General features: G+C 38.7%; 1 protein-coding gene across 1 annotated transcript in view; it reads right to left on the reverse strand.

The window, feature by feature from the left end:
• The window catches only part of LOC309387208 (phosphatidylinositol 3,4,5-trisphosphate 3-phosphatase TPTE2-like), a gene marked incomplete at its 5' end in the record, with an annotated part of 41,299 nt that overhangs the window by 2,154 nt on the left and 13,213 nt on the right, over window positions 1-25,932 (reverse strand). The window contains 11 exons of the mRNA XM_081943534.1: window positions 896-993; window positions 6,053-6,158; window positions 6,946-7,026; window positions 7,858-7,915; window positions 8,857-8,949; window positions 12,350-12,431; window positions 14,012-14,072; window positions 15,746-15,810; window positions 18,513-18,576; window positions 24,387-24,486; window positions 25,111-25,230. Coding sequence (XP_081799660.1) covers window positions 896-993; window positions 6,053-6,158; window positions 6,946-7,026; window positions 7,858-7,915; window positions 8,857-8,949; window positions 12,350-12,431; window positions 14,012-14,072; window positions 15,746-15,810; window positions 18,513-18,576; window positions 24,387-24,486; window positions 25,111-25,230 — 928 coding nt within the window. The remainder of the gene's footprint in view (window positions 1-895; window positions 994-6,052; window positions 6,159-6,945; window positions 7,027-7,857; window positions 7,916-8,856; window positions 8,950-12,349; window positions 12,432-14,011; window positions 14,073-15,745; window positions 15,811-18,512; window positions 18,577-24,386; window positions 24,487-25,110; window positions 25,231-25,932) is intronic.

A 25,932-nucleotide genomic window follows, 5' to 3' on the forward strand; every position in this document is an offset into this window, starting at 1 on the left:
GAAATCACCATGAAGGAGCTTGGAGGGAGGTTCAGCTCATTATCTGTTAATATTTCAATAAGTCTCTCCACTTGAGAGGAAAAGATTTTGTATGTGAGAGACTGACAGCCATATGCATATTGCATTACGCATTCAGGCTCAAAAGGAAAATTTAAGGGTAAGAAGTCATGCCATAAAACTGCCATTTAGCTCTTGAACAGATTATATTTTTATAACTACGTATATAGCCACATGCAACATTAAGAGTTCTCCACTAGTGCTCTAGGTAATAATTACCTCTACTTTAAATGAAGCTTTAGCTAGTTTGCATCTCAAAATTTACTTCTTTCAGGGCATGAGCATTAAAAGTACATTCTTCTCTGATCCTCAGATAGATTAGTGCCACTTCTAGTTAATTTATCACTATTTGTGGGAATTTACCTGACATATAATCATCTAACAGCTTTTCTGCATGGTAGTCAAATAGCATGCTAGCTATTTTTGTAAAGAACTGCAAAAGGATCTGTTATTCTCACAACATAGCCAAAAGGAATAGCAGAAGCTGCCATATTGCAAGTCAGATTATTAGTGTCTCTAATACTTTCTTTTTTATACTGGTTCTCCAGGACCTCAAATAAGAAGTTTCTCCTCCCCATTTACAGTATAGACACTACAGACTGGACTGAACTAAAACCAATACCTGGCATGCATGCCACTAAGCAAGATCTTTCTTATGACTTTATTCATTACTGCCTATTTGGAATTGTTCAATCAGGGAATTCAAAGCAAGGGTGCATCAGTTTCCATTGCAGTACACAGATCTGTGCTTCAATTGAATATGGGATGAATGGGAACTCTATCAACAAATCCTGGCCTTCAAGACTGGAGGATTGTTAAATTAACATAAAGCTCTGACCTTGCAGTTCATTTGTGTTGCACCAATGCATTGAAATGCTACTTCCCTCTTCATGATTATCTTTATTCTGAAATCAGTCCCATTGCCTTTACCAACTCCTAAAGAGGGGAAAGAGGAGAATTGGAGACAAAGACATGCATTAGATAATTACTGGAACCAAACAATGGAATTCATATTTTACTATCCTGTGATGTTGCAAAATGATCAGCTCTTTCATCTCCTAGTCCAGCGATGGCGAACTTTTTTGGGCTCCCGTGCCAAAAGCGGGGGAGCGCAAGGGGGTCGTACGCGGGTGTGCCATACCCATAATGCTATGCGCATGTCCCCCCTTGCGCATGCATGCATGTGCACCCTGCCCATGCATGTGCGACCCCCCCTTTTGGCCCGCGATAGACCCATTTTTCACCCTCCCCAGGCTTGAGAGGCTTTCAAGGAGCTTGGGGAGGGCGAAAACAGCCTACCCTGCCCTCCCGAGGCTTTTTGCTGTCTCCCAGACTGCACTGGGGGAGACTGAACAGCCTGCTCTTGGAAATGGAGGCTATAGGCTTGGCCCTGGGCTCTTGCTCTGCCTGCCCGGAAGACGGAGCCCAGGGAGGAATATAACGGCCGTTTTGAAGGAAATGGACCCAGCACCTTCCACTTACATCCACAGCATCCATGCCGTGCCCCACCGCCTTCGGAGGCAACAGAGGAAAATGCTCCTCTTGGTGGGGTGCCGAACTGGTCCGCACTGGGTCCGAAGCCTCGCGATCTCCCCGCCCAGAGCACAGACTTTGTCTCTATTCCTGGCGTGCGCATGTGCACTGGGCAGCTCCACTTCTGCTTTCTGGCACGCCAATGCACATGAAGGCCAGCTGGCTGCTGCGCCGGAACCCAGAAGAGGAACTGGTGATGGCTCCGTGTGCCAGGAGAAATGGCTCTACGTGCCACTTCTGGTACGTGTGCCATAGGTTCGCCATCACAGTCCTAGTCTTTTCCAATCCAGTTTAAAATGCTCCCAAGATTGATTTGGACTGTTCTGACAATTTGACTATTTAAATGCTAGGAATACAATAGTATTTACAGGTTTGCTAATCTATAATTCATAGAGAACCACCAATCAATCATTCCTAGATTGCTTTACTTTCAAGCTGGCCAGTAACTGCCTTTTACTTGATTCACATCTAAGCAAGCATTCCTTTCACTCTTCACAAAAGGAAAAAAACCACAGACAGTGTGTTTTTCTACGTTCCATGTATGCCTATGCATTTATGAATCCACTGATTTTTTTTGGGGGGGGGGATGCAGTTATAGTATAAAGGAAAGGTGCATTAGGGAGATAGATTGCTTAGAAATTGCAGGTGCACTGAAAAATCTCAAAAGTTTTCAGCTTCATGGCAGCAAACTTGCCTTCTAACCTCTGAAACTTGCAATGCTGTAAACCAGCAATTCTGTATTTGTGTACTTTCCCCAAATGTGCAAGCTCTTTTCTGCAATGGGAAAACTAAAATGCTGAGACAGGTTGAGTAAAGAATCTCTACCAAAGAGGAGCACAGATCTCTTGAAACCCAAGGCAACTGGCCAGTTCACCTCCTAAAACGACATCAGTGGACTAAAACAGCACCAGCAAAAGGGTATGTTGTAGCTTCTACCCAATTAAAATGGGTGGCTGAACATGTGTGGAAATAGTCTGAAGGGTTTGAACATCCCCTTTTTAAGATGATACTGGTCTGCTGTAAATAGTGACTTTCATGGAACTCAGAAGAGAAACTACGGGGATTCCAATTCGTAAGAGTATCCTAAATGAATCTAGTGTCTTCATGTCATATTTTATACTTAATTCTCACTAACAGAGAGGAAATGATAGAAGGTGTTGAAGCCACAGGAACCCTGGGGGCAAGTGACCATGCAATATTGGAATTCAACATTATGCAAACACAAGTAGTAGAACAAAGTGAAACTAGAGTCTTGGACTTTAAGAGAGCTAATTTCAATAAACTTAGAGAGAAAAATTCCATGGATGAGAATCCTCAAGGGGAAAACAACTCAAGAAGCCTGAGAAATTTTGAAAAATGAGATTACAAAAGCCCAGTATAGCACAATACCAATGAAGAAGAAAAATAACAGCTCCCAAAAGAAACCAGCATGGCTGCATAAAGAACTCTCTGACAAATGAAAGACAACAAAGATAAGTACAAAAAGTGGAAAGAGGGGGACATAACTAAGGCAGAATATCAGCAAATAGCCTGAGCATGTAAAGATGAAGTGAGGAAAGCTAAGGCTCACAATGAAGAAAGGTTTGCCACAAAAGTAAAAAATAACAAAAAGCTTCTTCCAACATGTTAAAAACAAGAAAAGAGTTAAGGAAACAATTGGTCCATTGCTGGGAGAAAGTGGCAAGAAGGTGGCAAGCAACAAGGAGAAAGCAGAACTATTTAACTCATGTTTTGCATCTGTCTTTACGCAAAGGGATAAACAGTCCAACCTATCAAAAACAGCACCACAAAAATCAGATTAGGAACACGTTGAAATAGGGAAGAAAATGGTAAGTGAGCACCTGTCTACCCTAGATGAGTTCAAATCACCAGGACCGGATGGATTACACCCCAGGGTTCTGAAGGAACTGGCAGACAAGATCTCAGAACCACTGAACTATATCTTTCAGAGATCCTGGAGCACTGGGGAACTACTAGAGCACTGGAAAAGAGCTGATGTGGTTCCCATCTTCAAAAAAGGGAAAAAAACAGATCCAGGAAACTACAGACCTATCAGCCTGACCTCAATACCAGGAAAGATTCTGGAAAAGATAATCAAGCAACGAATTAGCGAACACCTAGAAGGCAACTGGTTGCCGGTTGTTTTCCGGGTGCAATTCAAGGTATTAATTATGAACTTTAAAGCGCTCCATGGCTTAGGCCCAGGGTACCTGCGAGACCACCTACTGCCACCAGAAGCCTCCCACCGTCCAGTTTGATCCCACAGAGTTGGCCTCCTCAGGGTGCTGTCGGCCAGACAGTGTCGGCTGGTGACCCCCAGGGGGAGAGCCTTCTCTGTGGGAGCGCCTTCCCTCTGGAATGAGCTGCCCCCGGAGCTTCGCATAATCCCCGACCTCAGGTCCTTCCGACGCGCCCTAAAAAGTTGGCTTTTCCAGCAAGCCGGCCTGGCCTGTTAATTTTAACTCATTTTTAAATGTATTGTCCTATAAATTTGGTTTTTTTTTTAATATTTATTTAATTTCTTTTTAACTTTTGGGATGTGGGTTTTTTAATGTTATACGCCGCCCTGAGTCCTTTGGGAGAAGGGCGGCATATAAATCCAATAAAAACAAAAACAAAACAAATAAACAAACAAACAAAGTAATAGCCAAAAGCCAACATGGGTTTGTCAAAAACAGATCATGCCAGACTAATCTTATTGCATTCTTTGACAAAGTGACAAAATTAGTGGACCAGAGGAATGCCGTCGATATAGTTTACTTGGACTTCAGTAAGGCATTTGTTAAGGTAGACCATAACCTACTACTAGATAAAGTAGAAGAATGTGGGTTGGACAGCATCACCACCAGATGGATTCGTAACTGGATGACCAACCGCACTCAACGTGTAGTCCTCAATGGAACTGCATCTACATGGAGGGAGGTATGCAATGGATACCCCAAGGCTCTGTTTTGGGCCCAGTACTCTTCAGCATCTTCATCAATGATTTAGTTGAGGGAATAAATAGGAAACTCATCAAATTTGCAGATGACACCACGCTGGCAAGAATAGCTAACACTTCAGAAGATAGGCTAAAAATACAGAAAGATCTTGACAAACTTGAACATTGGGCACTATCTAATAAAATAAAATTCAATGGTGAAAAGAGTAAGGTTCTACATTTAGACAACAAAAACGAAATGCACAGGTACAGAATAGGTGGTACCTTGCTCAACAGTAGTAACTATGAACAGGATCTTGGAATCCTAGTTGACAACCATTTAAATATGAGCCAGCAGTATGCAGCAGCTGCCAAAAAAGCCAACACAGTTCTAGGCTGCATCAACAGAAAGATAGAATCAAGATCACGTGAAATGTTAATATCACTTTATAATGCCTTGGTAAGGCCACACTTGGAATATTGAATTCAGTTTTGGTCGCCACGATGTAGAAAAGATGTGGAGACTCTAGAAAGAGTGCAGAGAAGAGCAACAAAGATGATTGGGGACTGGAGACCAAAACATATGAAGAACGGTTGCAGGAACTCGGTATGTCTAGTATAATAGAAAGAGGAGGGGGAGACATGATAGCAGTGTTCCAATATCTCAGAGGTTGCCACAAAGAAGAGGGAGTCAAACTATTTTCCAAGGCACCTGAGGGTAGAACAAGGGGTAGAAACTAATCAAGGAGAGAAGCAACTTAGAACTGAGGAGAAACTTCCTGACAGTTAGAACAATTAATCAGTGGAACAGCTTGCCTCCAGAAGTTGTGAATGCCCCAACACTGGAAGTCTTTAAGAAGATGTTGGATAGCCATTTGTCTGAAACGGTATAGGGTTTCCTGCCTAGGCAGGGGGTTGGACTAGAAGACCTCCAAGGTCCCTTCCAATTCTGCTATTGTATTGTATTGTATTGTAAGTTTGAAGAAGGGATAAAAGAAAGCTGAACATAATATAGCCAATGTATTATCCTGCATAAATAAATACAGAAAAAATAGACTTAACAGCCAGAGAAAGCAAACTAATAATCTAATTCAAAATCCTGTTTTACCAATTTCTACAAAAAAACTAGTGACTCTTAAATCAGAGGTTCCTTCTGATTAAATTACTTAAGACTTCTCCTTTGTCTTGTAAACATTCTAGCCATTTAATAGAGGCCGTTCAAAAAGATGTAAACTCCACTCTTTCCCCCACCTTATTTCTGTAACTTTTTCCAAGTTGTTTCCGAAGTCCTGGTTTGTTTGTTTTTAATTCTACCTCCCACAGAGGGAGATGGGCAGTCTGATTTAACACAACCAACAGCCATTGTGGATATGAACTGACCAGCTAGAATGAGTCCAGCAAGCTGTAAATGTCAAGACTACTCAGCCTGACCTACTTTGCTGGTATAGTACTGTGTGATGGAGGGAACCCAACTGATCTAAGTGCTGAGATTGCAGCATCATCTGAAAAATCCCCCTGCTACAGCATTTTAGTGGCACTTACCTTGGATAGCATAGACTTTTATGCATTTGATTCTGAAAAGCTTCTCTGGTGGGAGGATCAGGTTGTATTCTGATTTCAAGATTGCATAATATTCTACATACCTACTCTGCAAATAAAATGTAGGAGTGCCTTGAGACAAAAATAATTTTATAAAGAAATCTATAATAAATATAGATAATTAAATATTCATATCTCTGTAAAGTCAAAATCTTAAGAAAAGCAAATGCCCTGCTAATCCACAAAAATGGGAAGTCTATTTGTCATGATATGTTGCAAAGTTGTTGGGAGACGGAACAAAGAGATATTGCCCAGGAAATACCCTGCAGTTGGATGGTGGGTGGGACAACAGGCACGGAAAGGACCCTCCCTGAGTTTCTTAGGCTGCAAAGTAGACAGTGGGAGAACTGTACTTAACTTGCAAAACTGATGTCAGCCTTATCAAGTAGCCAGACAGGAAACAAGATCAGATGAACTAATTCTACTTTATTGTGAAGCTACATTAATAGGAATTTGAAAGTCTGAAGGTACAGCCCAAGAAACTCCCTTCTGAGCCTCTTGTCCCAACTACTATCCACTTGTAGGATATGCCATCTTTTATCTGAACATTCTCTAGGCAGTATCTGTTTGCCCCATCTCCCAAGGTATTTCCCATACCATTCTCTGATGTTTGACTTCATAAGAACAACAAACTTAAGATTCATGTCCCAAGTTTCACTTAATCAAAACATGACCAAACCCAAAGCTCATATGATTGGATGAAAGAAGTGAAGCAGCACTTAAGAAATGCAAGGTAAAAACAGAAAATAACAATTTAAATTGCAAAGCTATTTTTGCCAATCAATTGTGTAGTTCTTTGATTCAACCTTAAACATGATTTCATAGTACATTTTTACCTGTGATGGAGTCTCAACACCCTGAAACTTGGTGCTAGTAGTTTCATCAGTTCTTCGTTTGCCAAAGTACTCCAAACTTTCCTTAAAAATTGAGAATTGTGTTACTATAACTATTGTAGCATCTTACAGTATTTGGTTTAAGAACAACTAGAAATCTTACATGAGAAAAGTGCACAACTTGGGATTGGCAGAGTGCCTCAGAACTATTCATTATTTGTGAGTGGCATACCAGAGCTATACTTCAGAAAACAGATGTGCCCAAGAAAGCCAACTGGGCAGAGTGGGGCAAAACTTAATTTGGATTTAATTAAAGAAACAGTTACTGTAATACATATTTAATTATTTTCCTTTTCAGTCACATAAATTATACCATAAGCAATTTTTGGAAGAACTCTATGGGCAGCACCTACGTTAATGCCAAGTTTAAATGAATTTTTAATAGAATTCCAGGAGACATCCAAGTAATTATAGGTTGGTAAATTTAACGTTAAATTTAAATTTAACGAGGTAAAATAGTAACCAGAGAGAAAAAATAATAATAGGACACACATAGGAGAATTGTGTTACTATAAGTATTGTAGCATCTTACAGTATTTGGTTTAAGAACAACTAGAACAACAGCCTTGCTGAAGGAATTTCACACAGTGACAGATATCAGGCTCTATTAAATGAAGTCCTGGATATAGCAAATTCAAAGTCCTTATCAAAGATGACATTGAACAAACAAGACGTTGCATGCTAAGTGATTTGGTCAAGCCATACTGAAAGTATTAATGTTTAATCCCATTTTACATTTGGAACCACACAGAAGAATTATGGGAGGTAGCACTTTACAACATGCTCTGCATAGTCATTTCAGATATTTTAATTCATTCAGAAACAAGAGCAAAAATATCAACATTATTTTGGTACCTGCGCAGTCTTAAACTGGCCACTGTCAATAAGCCAGATGCAAACCATAGTTCCAGTTCTACCTGCATGAAAAAGGGGAAATCAGTGACAGAAATAACACTGTCGTGTTTACTTGTCCCCAAGAATGAGGCAATGACAGCATCAGTATTAAGCAACCCCACCCCTGCACCTCCTAAGACAGTGATGGCTAACCTTTTTGCCATTGCATGCCAAAAGCGGGGGGAGCCTGAGGGGGTCGTATGCCCCCCTCCCGTGGATACGCACAATCCCCCCGCCCTCCCTCCCACTTTTGGCACACAATGGCATGGTGGATCCATTTTTCTCTTTCCCCAGGCTCCAGAGGCTTTCTAGAAGAAAACAACCTCCCCACCCACCCTGCAGGACCTCCGAGGTCAGAAAGTTTTCCGACTTCTGGTTTCCGTGTTGGGCCGTTTTTCACCTTCCGGAGGCTTCAGAGGGAGAAAAAGGGCCTTATGGGCAACCTGGAAGTCTGTTCCCAAACTTCTGGGTTGCCCGTAGGGCTGTTTTTCGCCCTCCAGAGGCGAAAAATGTGCCATAGGTTCGCCTTCACAGGCCTAAGAAATCTGAAAAGCATCTGAATCTACGAAAAGTTCACCCTGCGCATCTAACACTAGGTTATGCAAACAGCTTTTGCAGATAGGTACTATCAGTGAATGCTAAATATATTACAGAATTTCCATGCATCCCAGATAATGACTTACTCTAAGGTTTACAGAAGGGCTAAAAATGACATTCCCCTTGAGCATGTCTGAAAGAGACTGGATCACTACAGTGCATTTTGCATAGGACTATTTTTCAAGACCATGAGGCTATGGTCAGCACATCCTTTAACTAATACATTATCTGAAAACATTTTATCAGGCCTTCAACATTAATACCAATGGCGGCTAGCCTCTGTCCATCATTTTACACATTCTCCTGCACTAGAATTGTCAAAAGAGGGATCTTTGGAAATGCCTTCCAAACCAAGAAGTTCACATACCTTTCCCACCTTTACAATGTATTGCTATAACATTGTGGTTGTCCTGTTCCATCCACTGCCTCACATTGGCAGTGAATGTGAGTGTCTCCCTTAAAGAAAAGAATGCCTTGTTTAAGAGCTTGTCTATATATTACTGTAGAAAAATTAAAATGTTCTCTCATTTATTAGAACAGCACAAGTCCATCTGGCAGTGGAATTTCTTATAACCACACACAATTTCCATTCAGGCTTCTTTTGGTTGCCTCTGGAGAAAAGCCACATGGAAGCACAAAGTTCACAGAAGAGGTTTTAAGGACTTCCCACTGAAAGGGCTTGCATTGCTGCTCACAATTGGAAACAAGCTGAACTTATTAACAGTCTTGTTTTCTTGGGAGAGGAGACAGGCAGATTAGGCTGGAGGGCTTTCGTGAGGAAGAGCATTTTGAGAGACATATTATTGGAATAGCGGGTGGGTCAGGATAGGATAGCCTGCTAAAGTGGCTTGGCAAGAACTAGACTACTGAGCCTAGAGTGTGGGTGTATGATTTGTTAATTGGCTCTTAACGGAGGGATATGTATTGTGAACACACCATTAAGGATAGTAGCAGGATGATCCCAGTTATGATAGGTTGAGGGATAATGAGGAGGCCCAGAAAAGCAATTGTGAGGAAGAGCAATCAAAAATTTGATGACCATCCCTGCTTCTATCCAGTGGGTTTGATTCTGGATTTTTACTATTAGCCCTTAAAGTTAGATAAGACTAGGAAACTGAAATCATGCAGGCCAATGCTACTTTTACTAAAGTTACAGTAACACAAACCTGCAATCTAAATGCATTCCCCCACCACCGGCCCATTTATGAAAAATAAGAAAATATTTTGTATGAGATGTTTTCTCAGGTTACAATTTTGCCCCGGACAAAGATTTCTTTTATCTGACCCTTATCTTGGTAGCAGCTTTTCCTTTTCCCCCACAAGGTTATTCCTTCTTCCGATTATATCTACTAAGGTTGTGTTAGTATTATATTATATTATGATATGGTATTAGGAAATACAGGTGAAACTCAAAAAATTAGATTATCGTGCAAAAGTTCATTTATTTCAGTAATGCAACTTAAAAGGTGAAACTAATATATGAGATAAGACTCATTACATGCAAAGCAAGATAGTTCAAGCCGTGATTTGTCATAATTGTGATGATTATGGCGTACAGCTCATGAAAACCCCAAATCACCATTTCAGAAAATTAGAATATTGCATGCAATCAATAAAACAAGGATTGTACGTAGAACAATATCGGACCTCTGAAAAGTATAAGCATGCATATGTACTCAGTACTTGGTTTGGGCCCCTTTTGCAGCAATTACTGCCTCAATGCGACGTGGCATGGAAGCTATCAGCCTGTGGCACTGCTGAGGTGTTATGGAAGCCCAGGATGCTTCAATAGTGGCCTTCAGCTCTTTTGCATTGTTCGGCCTCATGTCTCTTTCTCTTGGCAATGCCCCATAGATTCTCTATGGGGTTCAGGTCAGGCGAGTTTGCTGGCCAATCAAGCACAGTAATCCCACAGTCATTGAACCAGGTTTTGATGCTTTTGGCAGTTTGGGCAGCTGGAAAATGAAGTCAGCATCCTCATAAAGCTTGTCTGCAGAAGGAAGCATGTGCTCCAAAATCTCTTGGTAGACGGCTGTGTTGACCCTGTTCTTAATGAAGCACAGTGGTCCAAAGTTCTCTTTTCTGATGAGAGCAACTTTTGCCAAAAGCACTAAAACCTGGTTCAATGACCGTGGGATTACTGTGCTTTATTGGCCTCTCCATTCTTCCTCCATACTCTGGGTCCTTGGTTTCCAAATGAGATGCAAAAGTTGCTCTCATCAGAAAAGAGGACTTTGGACCACTGAGCAACAGGACTTTGGACCACTGTGCTTCATTAAGACCAGGGTCAAAGCAGCTGTCTACCAGGAGATTTTGGAGCACTTCATGCTTCCTTCTGCAGATGAGCTTTATGGGGATGCTGACTTCATTTTCCAGCTGCCCACACTGCCAAAAGCACCAAAACCTGGTTCAATGACTGTGGGATTACTGTGCTTGATTGGCCAGCAAACTCGCCTGACCTGAACCCCATAGAGAATCTATGGGACATTGCCAAGAGAAAGATGAGAGACATGAGACCAAACAATGCAGAAGAGCTTAAGGACGCTACTGAAGCATCCTGGGCTTCCATAACACCTCAGCAGTGCCACAGGCTGATAGCTTCCATGCCACGCTGCATTGAGGCAGTAATTGCTGCAAAAGGGGCGCAAACCAAGTACTGAGTACATATGCATGCTTATACTTTTCAGAGGTCCGATATTGTTCTATGTACAATCCTTGTTTTATTGATTGCATGTAATATTCTAATTTTCTGAAATGAGCTGTAAGCCATAATCATCACAATTATGACAAATCACGGCTTGAGCTATCTTGCTTTGCATGTAATGAGTCTATCTCATATATTAGTTTCACCTTTTAAGTTGCATTACTGAAATAAATGAACTTTTGCACGATATTCTAATTTTTTGAGTTTCACCTGTTCATATTACTATATTACTATATTGTTTGATTGTTATTATTATTTATATTGCATATGTTTTAATTTCTTTCTATTGTGCTTAATTACATGAAAACTCTAAAAAAAAAACCTAAAATTATTGCCAAGGACCTTGTTCCAATTGGCTGCTAGTAGATGCCATGTCTACCTGCAGCAAAACCACTTTTGCCCACAAACCACTTGTGAATAAATTAACAGACATCATCTGAATTACCTAAATTTAGTTTCAGAATTCTGCCCTTCTTGATCTGAGGTCCTACAGCTACAAAGTGCAGGAAGTCTCTGATCTTTTAGCAGGCTCCCCTCTCTCTTTGGTGCTGGATGACCTCACCCTAACCTTTATTTTACTGGCCCTGAAAGCTGGGTAAGGGACGGCCCAGGAATTCATGGCCTCCATGGCAACCATATACTGGTCCACAGTAATCTGGTTTCACAAATACAAGTAGACTTATATTGATCTAGTTATGTTTTAAAAGCTTTTTAAAGCTTTTCTCCAGTGAGAAGCTGCTGGTATTGTTTTATTTCTAGGAAGTGATAGGGCTGAAGCCAGAGGCACTATTTCTCTCTGGTGACCCTTGACCTCTGGAATGGCCTCTCTCTGGAGATAAGATTGAGTCCATTGATTACAACTTTCAGGAAAAAAGTTAAAAGTAAGTTATTCCAGAGGGCCTTTGAGTATTAACTAATGTTACAGGATTCAGTTGTACAATTTTAATTAATTTCTATGTTATTGTGGCTATTTTATTTTTACCTTATTATTGTGAATTGCCAACAGTTGTGGGACAGCAATATATAAATTAAATAATCTATATATTTTCATAGACTATAGATATCTGCAAACATTAATCAACAGGACTTGGTTTATTCAGCCAGCTGGTTTATTGTCAAATCTACATAGAACCATTGCAGAATCATACTTACGCTAGAGAGGGAACATTGTGGTCATCAATAAGCATCCTCTCCACTCTATAATGGAAAAACTCTGGGTCATAGCCTTGCTCACCTACAGGAAAAATATTATACAGATATTATGTATATAAAGAGAGACCAAGTTCTATTAAGAAGATTACAAAGCAATACTTTGGACAAATATCTAGACCTTAAATGTCCTTAAATGGTACTTGGGACACTATTTACCCCACAATTCCCTTTGGAATACACAACTCCATGCCCTACCTCATTTTTTTAATATTAAAATACCCAGAGTTTTTAAAATGGGAAACTGCATATTTTCATCCTTCTTCCATGAATATCTGGGTTCCTTAAGAAAATAAAAATATTAAGCAACTTTAATCAACATGTTTAGTTTGGAAGTATGCCCATCTGCTCAGAAAAAGGACAACACTAAATCAGGGCAATATAGCATATCCAGTAAAAGGAATACTAATAGCATGGCAGGTAATATTCTGGCAAACCTTTAACTTTGAATGTGGTTACATTTCTGCTAGCCATCTTGAGAACAGGCAATCTTTACCAGCAATTGTTTTGCAATAGTACTATTTGGACTCAAAACTTTAAATGTACCTATTTCAAAAAGGCTGGCAACCTCTGATCTATACCAAATTTTATATAAATTTGATGTAAATCTACCTCCCCCCTAATTAGCCAGTAGAAGATCCAGTTTTAACAACAGATTGGAGAAGATTTTTTAAAATTAGCAACAAAAACATCTACATTGCACTTATATTTGTAGAATCGGATGTATCAAATTACAGTATGTATTTCATCTCCGTATTCAAAGCCCAGCAGTGCATGGCCACCTGAAGTGTCAATAAGTATATGGTTCATTAAATACATATACAAAGATGCATGCTATTAAACTGTGTAGAAAAAAAGCAAAACTATATTAATTTCAAATTTCTACTGGACTTGACAGGATAGCAAACAACAAAATGTTCAGCCCTCCTCCCTATTATACTGAATCTTATTGCTAACAGAAACAGTCTTCAGTTAACATCTACAGTTTTTAGATAGTTGCTGAGCTACAGATAGTCCTCAACTTATGACCGCAATTGGAACCGGAATCTTGATTATTGAATGACATAGATGTAAACCTAGAAAAGTTTGATTCAACACTTGTCACAATGAGGCTTGGCAAGAAGTGAACTGAAAAAATTAGATTAATCTATAACGAAGCAGTTTTTTCCTTCTAGATGTTTTGTATCTTCCAGATGCTTTGACATTACAACTCAAGAATTTCAGTCAGTAAGGTATTAAACCCATCAGTTAGAAACCACTAAGCTGGGAAGACATGGGAATGAGGAAGACTAAATGACAGTCATTATGTTAAAGAGATTTAAAAATGGGAATATGAATATATGTTAAAGCTATCATAAACACTGAGTTCTATATCATTCAAAACTTCATTTTAAAAGGAAGCGGTTACTGATTTAGTGGGTGTGGTTAAGCTATGTGATATCCAGGTTCATGTCCTCCATCAGTTATAGACATTTACTGCATACCTAGAGAAGACAAGGCTAAGACTCAAGATGGTGGATGGCCTGGATTGTGATTAGAAGAGATACAGCTGAAGTTTTCCTGACTGCTCCAGTTTTGGTGACTAGGAAACAAAGTAATACTTACTACAAAGATTGTAGACTTTGTAATGGTCTTCATGTTTTGTATCCAAGAATTTTGCAACTTCCTTATAAAAAAGAATAATATATTTTAGTTGTCAAGGTGGCATGAATTATTAATAATTTTATTTATGTAGCATTTCAAGGAAGATTCAAATCTCAGGTAGATGGCTCTGGTGCCAATATAGAGACGTACAGCAACCTCCTACAATCTGACTTCTACTTCCATAAGTTCCAACCAGTATGCCTGAGTGAATTATAAATACTGGTATTGCTAAAGCCAATCAATAAGCTAAATAACTACTCGGGGAAAACCAAAGTACATATATTGCATATTTTTACAGATCAGTCCATCTGTTGATAAGTTGACCCTTGAATTTTTAATCAAAATGCTTTACCACGAAAAATGTGCCACTCAAGGGGAAGCCAAACCTAAAAAATTTTGTGTGTTTTAATTTTCACAATTTGATTAGCTTCAGATGACACATTTTTCATGGTATTTTAATTAAAAATTTGAGAGTCAGCTTACCTGCTTATATACAAGTACTCCTCAACCTATGACCATAATTGAGCCCAAACTTTCTGTTGCTAAGAAGTGAATTTTGCCCCATTTCATGACCTTTTTTGCTAGAGATGTTAAGTGAATCATTGCAGTTGTTAAGTTATTAATACTGTTGTCAAGTGACTCTGACTTCCTCATTTATTTTCTCAGAAGGTCACAAAAAGTAATTACATGACCCCGGAACACTGCAACTGTCATAAATATGAGTCAGTTGTCAAACATCTGAATTTTGATCACGTGACTATGGGGATGCTGCACAGTGATGTGGGAAAAGGTCATAAACCACTTTTTTCACTGCCATTATAATTTCAAACAATCACCAAACAAAATGTTGTAAATCGAGGACTACCTGTATATGTATTTTTAAAAAGTACTACCATATAAGCCCACCAACGGATAAGCTGAATTTAGTTTTGGAGGTGCATTTTGGGACCTATAACTCCCTGCTTATCCATTATATGGATATGTGTTTATCATACCATAATCCATAGTGTGGAGAACCTACAGTAAATCTTCATTATGCGGATCCTATTTTTTTATTCAAAATGCAGAAAGCACTTCTGCTTTATTTGCAAACTCAAAAATTGTACTTTTTGCTGCTAAATTTGATAACTGATGAAGGAGGCATAGTCATCATTCTGAGGCCTGCAGAACCCACCAATTTAGAAGAGGAATTGAATACCGTTGTTAACAGAATAACAAAGTTGGAAGGGACCTTGAAGGTCTTCTAGTCCAGCCCCCTGCTCAAGCAGGAAACTCTATAACATTTCAGACAAATGGCTGAAAAGCCTTCACTGTTGCAGCAACCATAACTTCTGGAGGCAAGTTGTTCAACTGATTGTCAGGAAATTTCTCCTTAGTTCTACATTGGCTCTCTCCTTGAGTAGTTATGATTTCTCATTGCTTATCATTGAAGCCCATTTTTTCATATGTTAAGTATACTATATATGAATTAATGACTAAAGCTTTGAGGAAAAAATCCTAAAGGCAGACTGTTTTTGACTTTACAATATAGCTTTAACTAACAAGAAGTCTTTTCTTCTATAATTACCATTATTATCTCTTACAATCATACTAAAATTAAACACAGCGAATAATAACCGGGAGTGGAGGAAAACAAAGAGGAAGATTCACAGAACACCAGAAATTATTTCCATTATCTTTTAATCTTTAGATTACCCATATAGGATTCCTGTAGAAAGCTTGCTGCCCAGAAGATGGAAACGACATTGCTATAACACGAGCTAATGAATAGATACAAATAAGCACAAGAAAGAAAATGTAAGATCTGCATTGTGAGACAAATGTGAGATTTTTCATAGGATCACTACTTCAAGTAGTCATGTGAAAAAGTAAATATATCAACATACGTTTTTAACATATTTCAACATACAAATATTTGATCTTCATTTCAGCAATGTTATTAAAGGAAATAAATTATTAGAAATATCATGCATCATTTACATTTTGGAGTACATTGTGTAATTTAAATAAACAGAAATGCAAATTTTCATTATAGAAAAACTAAGTAGACCACCAATATTTATCACTACTGTATCTCAAATACCTAATATTAGACACAAGTATACCAGATCAGGCAGTAAAATAGGTATTAAACCTATTTTACTAAAACCTCAAAAATTTAATTGATTTTGCTCTCTGTTCTTGAACACCTACCTAGATCCAAAAAAACTCTCAGAAGCCTTCAGAAAGGAGATTATAATGCCTATGAGTCTGGGAAAGATTTCAAAACATTTGGGACATCTATGATTCCCATATCTAGAAGAATTTCATCACCCACAATACTTCTCACCATTACTGATATCAAAATGCAGGAGTTTACTATTATAAAAAGCTGTACAAATTACATCTAGGTGGAAGGATGTAAGATAGTTATTTGGCCACAGTACCAGAAGACATGTTTAGCAAAAATCAAAGTAAGCATTTCACCAGTAGAATCTGATACCAATTGAAAAGCATATTTCTATCAAAAAGGTAATATACCAGGTGTTAGAACAAAAGCTATATTTATTTTTTCCACAGAAGGAAATGGCATGTTTGCTCAATTTTGTTGTTGAATTAATGATTACAAAGAATTTTTTCTTCAATTAATACCTCTATATTTACATACTATTTAAATGAAGATAAAATGATATGCCCATATATAATAAAAAAGAAAAAAACTTTACATGGAGTATACTTTTTCATATAATTGCAGACTAAAAGCAAGAAAAAACATTTCATGGTTTTAGAGATTATGACAAGGCCCTTTCTGTCACATAGGGGTTTGGAATTTGTACATTATCTTAAGCAAAAACGTGACAGCTTCAAATTCTGTGGTCATAGTTGCAAATACAACTCTGGTAAAACATTTTTAAAGGGAGAAAACTGGATTAATTAGTGACTTAAATCAGTTCAGAAGTACAAAAGATTTTTAAAAAACTGAAGGACAATTTTAAGGTTAGCACCACCAAGCAAACATTAGATTTTATGCAGGAAAAAGGTAACTGTGGAGTCCTTGTTTGCTGAGCTTATTTGCTTGCAGATGTTTCATTACAACTAAGTAACATCATCAGTGTGAGCATGATATTTTCTACACAATAGCAAAGTACAGTAGCTTGCCCCTTCCAGTGTTGGTAGGGGTATGTTTTTTTTCTTATTAGTTCCTTCATTAAAGTATCATTTTCTACTTTAATGAGAAAGTGTGAAAAACCATCAGAAGTCAATTTTTTCAGTGCTGTGGTAACTGTCACTAATTGAATAGTTATAAGTCAAGGACTTATACTTAGTGTATAAATTTGCTGGTTTATATTATAAAAAATAGAAAAATGTTTTGTATTACAATAAAGATATGAAAGACATCTAACAATTAAAAATAAAAATATGATCACCAGTTGACTTGGTGAAGGGTAAACCGATATATTAGTGGCATACCATCAGGTATCTTATGACACTCAAATGGAAATGATCCTACAGCTATGAAAATTTGATTTTTAAGGAAATATTCCAAATTAAAAATATTTTATTGGCACATATCTAAATCCCAATATCAATCAGTGACTGTTAATATTATGCAGTACAAATGGATTATAAAGCTCCATGAAAAAGACAAATGTGTTACTAATCTAATTTATCCTGTATTAGATATTACAGCTTTCCACAATCTAATACCTTCCAAATACACTAACACAAATCCCAGAATTGCAAGTCAATATTCCAATGACTATGTTACCTATGTTACTTTGGGCACTGTAATTCCAAAACACTTGAAGGACATCAGGCTGAGGGAAAAATGGACTATACTTTCTTTCAAACTACGTACAGCCAAAGGACCTGCTCAAGATCTAGTCATTCGTGAATTACTAGCAAGAAAAGGTAATGCCAGACTCATTGGCAAAAGCTGCTAATGCAATTAATTCACACTGGTAATTCCCCCACCCCACCCCGGCCATTGTTCCTCATTCCCTAGGACCAGCATTCTGCCCTTCGTGAGGAACATCACTGACCCATGATACCAAAATTTTATGCATAAACATTCTCTATTATAACCAAGCATGACACAATTAAAGATCTAATTTCTTTTTCATTCAAAGGGAGGCACGACTATGTAAATGAAAAGGTTGAAAGAGGTGGCATTGGCTCTTGGCCACATTCAAAAAAAATTACATGACTCTCACTCTAGAAATATTCTGTTGCAAATAGTTAGCATTTAACTGCTCAGTATAATTGGTAATGTCTACCTCAGCAAGCACTGGTTCTCAACACGAAGAAGCAAGAGTTAAAAGAAGCACAGGTATCACAGGTATTTCCCTAAAAGCAGTCTCTACAGATGGAAAATGGAACAAAGAGTTTTTCTTGTGTTCATCTTACACACATTCTTCCATTATCCTTGGATGCCTAGATCTCCATTTTTAACCAATCTCTCCACTAGTCAAGAAATACTAACCAGTGACATAAGTGAGATCCAAGTCAAAGCCACCTCTTGTGTAACGCCTTTTATTTTCTGAGACCTGTCAGCCAAAAGGAAAAAAAAATTAAATAGTGATCTTAGGAAATAAGTAGTCAGTCATGGAAACCTAGACTCCAGAAATTACCCCATTAAAGATGAAGACATTTTCAAATCACTCATCTCCTGGTAACTTCCTAACACAATGGGTGGAGAAATGGTTTGCCACTGAATATTTCTTGAAAATTTTTCCAATATTTTTCTGCCTAAGTCTGAAGCACCTTGGCTTTAAAATCATAACTTAGTTTAATTCAGCAATTACAAAAACACTTTTTTGAAAATACTGCAAAGGCTGGTACAATCTGTATTAAACATTGTAAACATAAACTCTATTCACAAAAATAACTCCTCTCCAATAAATCTCTACAATGAATAAATTTTATAAAATTTGCAGATTTTTTCTTTCAAAAATTCTTTGCTCACATTTTAGGATGGAAATATAAATACTGGAAGTCAGAGAAAGACAATTTTCAAGAAAGTACTATCTGCAGCCAAGTCTTTGTCCTAATCTACTGTAGGTGGCTTTTTTAAATATATCCTTAGAAAAGTTATACATACATGATGTTATATTTTTTTTAAAAAAAATAGATCAAGTGGGCCAAAATCAGAAAGATGTGTTTAGACAAAGTACTGTCACCCATTTGCAAATATATAATACTGCTACTTCAGTGTTAAAATGAACACACACACTACTTTGAGCTCAGGCTTTCAGTGCATAAAATTCACAAAGACACTGATTTAAGAGCTTCAGCCTTATAGGTAGTCCTCAACCTACGACCACAATTGAGCCCAATATGTTGTTAAATGAGACATTTGTTCAGTGATATTTTTGTCCTATTTTATGACGTTTCTTGCCTCAGTTGTTAAGTAAATCATTGTAGTTGATAAATTAGTAACCTGCTTGTTAAGTCAATCTGGCTTTCCCATTGACTTGCTTGTCAAAAGGTTGCAAAACGTGATCACATGATCCTGGGATACAGCAACCGTCATAAATACGAACCAGTGGTCTAGCATCTAAGCTTTGATCGCATGATCATAGGAATGCTGGAAATGCTAGAACTGTGAAAAATTGTTGTAAGTCCCTTTTTTCAGTGCCGTTGTAACTGAGGGGTCACTAAATTAATTGCTCTAAGTTGAGGAATATCTGTACTATCATGAGTTATTCAGAAAATCAAGAACAAGAATTTAAAGTGCAAAATTTGTAATGAACGTGAAGCAGATGACATATCATCTAAAACTCGGAATGGGGCTTCCCTTGAAATGCACTCGGAGACTACAGTTGGTCCAGAATGCGGCCGCGCGGGTGATTATGGGGAGCACCAGGTACTCCCATGTGACACCACACCTGCGCGAGCTGCACTGGCTTCCTGTGGTCTATCGAGTGCGTTTCAAGGTTTTGATCACGATCTTTAAAGCGCTCCATGGCTCAGGACCTAGTTACCTGCGGGACCGTATTCTGCCCCACACATCCCTACGACCTATTCGCTCGCACAGAGAGGGACTTCTCCAGGTGCCGTCCACTAGACAATGCCATGGGGCGGCGCCTAGGAGCAGAGCCTTCTCTGTGGCGGGCCCAGCCCTGTGGAATGACCTCCCCCCGGATATTAGGACCACTACAGACCTCCGCTCCTTCCGTGTTAAGCTCAAGACCCACCTTTTTCAAATATCTGGCCTGGCTCAACCATAACTTCGTTACGCTCCTGAGGGGTTTTTAATTTAGCAATTTTATTTAAGGGGATTTTAAACTGTGTTTTAATTGTGTTTTTAGCTGTGTTTATTGTCCTTCACTTACAAGTCTACTCTCCTCATGCACAAATGTAATTGTCCTTGTTTTTTCGTATGTATGTGTGTCCTATGTGTATTTTATCCTTTTGATTGTACGCCGCCCCGAGTCCTTCGGGAGAGGGTTGCGGCTAATCAAATAAAATTTATTATTATTATTATTATTATTATTATTATTATTATTATTATTATTATTATTATTATTATTATTATTATTATTATTATTATTAATATTACATGGAATCACAAGGCCTGAAAATGTGTATCTTCCAACAAATGACCTCAATGTTTTCTGTCTTAGATAGATTGGAAATGCAACCTTCTATTCTAAGCTAACATTTGCCTTTCATCTCCTGTGAAAAAGTCTTCAAGCCCTTCTATCCTATCTTCTTGTACAAAGTTAACCATATAATTTAAGGAAAAAACTGTGTGTGTGTATCCAATTTTTTGTTACATAACATTTCCTCTATCCATCATCTCTTGCCCGTTTTAATATTTCAATTTTTATTTGTTTTTTAACTTGCCTCCTAATTTCCTCCCGGGTCTTCATCTCTATCTACCGTATTTTTCAGAGTATAAGACGCACCTTTTTCCCTCAAAAAAGAGGCTGAAAATCTGGGTGCATCTTATACACTGAATATAGCATTTTTTTGCCTCTGGAAACCCCACCCCTTCACCAAAATGGTTGTGCATAGCCTTTAGGAGGCTTCCAGAGTGCTCCTGGGGGCTGGGGAGGGCAGAAATGAGCGAAAAAGGCCCGGTTTTTGCTCAATTTTTCCCCCACCCCCAGGAGCACTCCTCCTAAAGGCTATGCATGCCCTTTTTTTGACAAAAAACAGGCCTGTTTTTGTGAAATATGGGCCCTTTTTGGGAGGTCTGCAGAGTGCAAAAACCTTTTTAATTTGCCTGTTCAAAATCTTGGTGTGTCTTCTACTCTGGTGCGTCTTAAAAGACTCCGAAAAATATGGTACATCTTTCCTGATTAGCTTAAATATTTCTTCCATCTCTTACTATCTTTTGCTGCCAAGCCTCCAGAAGATCTGCCCAAATCTCTATTTTCTTTTCAAAGATATCTTTCTGTTTATTCAGAATCATTTTGGGGTCTTTTAGCATGTATTTTCCCTGAATTGCTTCGTAAGTTTTCATTGCCTTTTCTTTTATCTTCTTGTTTTATTTGTTGATTTGTCCATTCTATCTTTTTCTCTGATCTCTCTATTATCTCCAGTTTCCTGGGCTTTTTGATCATTATTCATGATCCCTTATGGAACACTTTCTAGCTTCCCATTTATGTTATTCATTAAATCCATTATCTCCCTGTGATTCCTTGTCATGATATCATAAATGCTTTGAAACATCAACACCATTTCTTTTTGTAACCCACTTACTTCCCCCTACTGAAACATCTTTCTTCTTTTAATAAGTCCCAGTATAGCTGAATAGTCTGTCAGTGGTCTATCAATGCCCCTTAGTCTCAATTATATTTGATCTCAGAAAGTCGACCTGAAAACCATTTAATCAGTCCAGATGTTGCTGCTCAGGGAATACAATAATATAGTTCTTTATGTCCCACAATTAGTCAATTTAGCTGTTTTTAGGTAATCCAGGAAGATTTGCAAATGTCTCCTTAAGTCTATAAATTCAATCATAACTCGATGTCATCCATGTTTTCAGCATTAGAACTCCAGTAGTCTTGGAGCAGATAAGTATAGAGCAATAGATAGCACAGCAATCTTCCAGGTGTTTTTCCACTTTCTCCTCTGTCTTATTAGTATTTTTCCCAGGATTGTAGGAGTATACTGTCAATTTCATTCACCAGTAGATGGCGTCTTCAGCTTAACCTCGATATTGCACAAATTCTTAACCGGTTCTCTTTGTATTTATTCAAACAGATAATCAAAATTCTGATTATCAAGCATTTTAAAATGCCTTATTGCCAGTAAAAATTAGAGAGCCTATACAATACAATACAATAGCAGAGTTGGAAGGGACCTTGGAGGTCTTCTAGTCCAACCCCCTGCCTAGGCAGGAAACCCTATACCATTTCAGACAGATGGCTATCCAACATCTTCTTAAAGACTTCCAGTTTTGGGACTTTCACAACTTCTGGAGGCAAGCTGTTCCACTGATTAATTGTTCTAACTGTCAGGAAATTTCTCCTCAGTTCTAAGTTGCTTCTCTCCTTGATTAGTTTTCACCCACTGCTTCTTGTTCTACTCTCAGGTGCTTTGGAGAATAGTTTGATTCCCTCTTCTTTGTGGCAAACCCTGAGATATTGGAACACTGCTATCATGTCTCCTCTAGTCCTTCCTTCTCTTAAGCTAAACATACCCAGTTCCTGCAACCATTCTTCATATGTTTTAGTCTCCAGTCCCCTAATCATCTTTGTTGCTCTTCTCTGCACTCTTTCTAGAGTCTCCACATCTTTTTTACATTGTGGCGACAAAAACTGAATGCAGTATTCCAAGTGTGGCCTTACCAAGGCATTATAAAGTGGTATTAACACTTCACGTAATCCTGATTCTATCCCTCTGTATATGTAGCCTAGAACTGTGTTGACTTTTTTGGCAGCTGCATCACACTGCTGGCTTATATTTAAATGTTTGTCCACTAGGATTCCAAGATCCCTCTCACAGCTACTACTATTCAGCAAGGTACCATCTATACCAGTGATGGCGAACCTATGGCACGCGTGCCACAAGCGGCACACGGAGCAATTTGTCAGGGCACGCAAGGCGCTGCTTTGTCAGCTGGCCAGCACGCATGCGCGCGCTGGCCAGCTGAGTTCACCTTTTTAAAAGCCATTTTTCGCCTTCCCCAGGCTCCAGAGGCTTTATAGGCCTGAAATGACTTCCGGGTTGCTTGGAGGGTCGTTTTAAGCATTCCGAAGGCTTCAGGGACTGTCCCGAGGCTTCCCTGACGCCTTCGGAGCACTTAAAACGACCCTCCGAGCAAACTGGAAGTCACTTCCGGTTTGCTCGGAGGGTGGTTTTAATCGTTCCGAAGGCTTCAGAGAAGCCTTCGGATGGTCCCTGAAGCCTCCGGAGGGCCTCCGGGGGGGGGAGGCTCTTTTCGCCATCCCCAGGCTCCTATAAAGCCTCTGGAGCCTGGGGAGGGCGAAAAAAGCATGTAAAAATGGGGGGGGTCGCGCGTTGTGTGCGCATGCGCACTGGGGGGTCGTGCATTGCATTATGGGTGCAGCACGCCTGCACACGACCCCCCTGCGCTCCCCCCACTTGTGGCACGCGAGCCAAAAAAGGTTCGCCATCGCTGATCTATACTGAACCTGTGCATTTTGTTTTTCTGTCTAATTTGATGCTGTCTAACCTACACTTTTCTATTTTATCTAGTAGTAGGTTATGGTCCACTTTATCAAATGCCTTACTGAAGTCCAAGTAAATTATATTGACGGCATTCCCCTGGTCCACTAATCTTTCAATGTTTTTAAAGGTTTTCCCTTTTTTCTTAAAATCATTTCTTTCAGGTCTGTAATTTTTCTCTCTGTAATTGTTGCCTGTTTAAACAAACTTTTCAAAGGGTCTCTTTTTCAGAGTTAATTTTCTTTGAGGTAGATTTTAGGTTAAAAAAAGTTACCTCACCCAGTTCCAGTCACTGTTCATCCACACCAGTATAGCACATTCTTTCTTTCTTTGGCTATTCCAGCTTCATGGCAGCCATAATGGCTGCCATTCCTCTTTGCTGTCGGCTGAGAACGAATTAGACCTGAGTCAAGTAGGAGAGCCACAGGGCCTCAACTTTTTGTCACCCCTACAGGGTGACTTTAGCCACTTATGGAGCCCCCTCTTCGCATCCGATAGCAGCACTATGTCAACCGGAAGTCAATTTAAAATTAATTAAGGTATTCATGTTTATTAAAAGAAAGAAGAGTCAATCAGAGATTTCAAAATATATACATAAAAAAGCTATTTCAGTTTACCTGTTTACAACCAGCCTGCAATCCACTATATCAGTGGTTATAGGAAGTGAATTCAGCAAATCTAGGCACCAGAGCTGGCAACATTGTATTTCACTTACCAACCTCCGGGTCACTTTTTCAAGTCGCTCTGCCTCAGCAGCCAATCGAAAAACTCTTACCAGAATTATAATTCTCAACATTCGAAGAATGACAAATGTTCTGGGAAATAGAAAGAATGGTATTATATCAACTATTAGTGCCAACTTTGGCTATGCTCATAGCACAGTTTAGGTCCATCTACATTGGTATTCAGGTTTGGGAATCCTTAAATTTCAATCCTGCCAAACTATTGTACAACCTCATCTCCTACCATATCATCCCACATATAAAGAATTTCTATAGATATTAGCGTTATTGTGGTAGAAAAGAGAGTAAGAATGCCACTTAATATCTACTTTGTTTTGGGAGCAAACAAAACGACTATTGTTATATATCAAAACGTTATCACTCTTCAAACATAAAACCCAAATAAGCTAAATAAAAATCAATGCATGCAAGACCCAATAATTTATCATCTCATCTCATCCCATCTCTCCCTTTTGAAGAGTCTTGGGAGTCTATCTGTGCCCTCGGGGTCATCTGTATCACAAAGCAAATGGGGGTGGAATCTTCTTGTAATTGCGGCAAGGGCTGTGTTATATGATAGAGGATAGGTGATGTCTTATCCCTCCCCCTCTGTTGAGAGAGAGGGATGAGAAGCAAAATTCTTCTTCCTCAAGGAAAAAACAGTCTAGTTGCCTTTTGAAAAAGCACATTTGAGCTGGAGAGGTGCATATTTCTTACCTTGGAATTAGAGTTATTCCACCCAAGTCAGAGGTAACATCTACAGTATTGACCAACAATGTACCCACAACAACGAGGCTATCTAGAATGTTTAATTTAGATTTGAAGTAGTTTTTGAATCTGAAATGCAAAACAAATAAGAATATTCAAACACTAAGTAACAATAGCTTAATGGTGTCCCTCTCCCACTGTCAGAATGATACAGTTGCCATCAAACAGCTGCTGCCAATAAGACTTCAGTACTAAAGAGGTAAGGGAGGAAGAGGAGACACAAAATGTCTAACTTGGAGTTCTGCACATAACCTATATTTTTATTCCCTCTATCTGTAAATGAACTGCAGAAAATAGTATAGTTCTATAGAGAGTGACAATAGGATACATACAGGTTTTACACAAAAAAACCATAGATGTTAGCAATAAATATATTAGAAATATATAGTACAAGGAAAGGAAGATACAGAATATAGTGTTGATAAAGAGCTCATGGAAAATAGTTAAAAGATAGTTTAGTGATACGAAATAACTAAAGGTCCTTATAATTTACATTTTTGTAAGCTTTCCCTATTTCATAAACTAAAAGTCACCCCAAGCTGTTGAAGAGAAATTCAAAAACCAAAACCAACTGGCCAAATTACTAACCCTTTGAGTTTTTATCAAATCTGGGGCAATTTGATTATTCATGTTTCAAAAATATCCTGCCATAGCATTCCACATTGCAAAAGTCTGCTGTAAAACCCATATTGTATATATTATCACCTCAGAATCCTTGTGTAATCCATTCTTTTATTATTATCAGAACCTTTGGGGGAAAGCGCAATATTT

This window comes from Natrix helvetica (genome assembly GCF_964273705.1).
Source record: "Natrix helvetica genome assembly, chromosome: 2".
Classification (NCBI taxonomy): Eukaryota; Metazoa; Chordata; class Lepidosauria; order Squamata; family Natricidae; genus Natrix; species Natrix helvetica.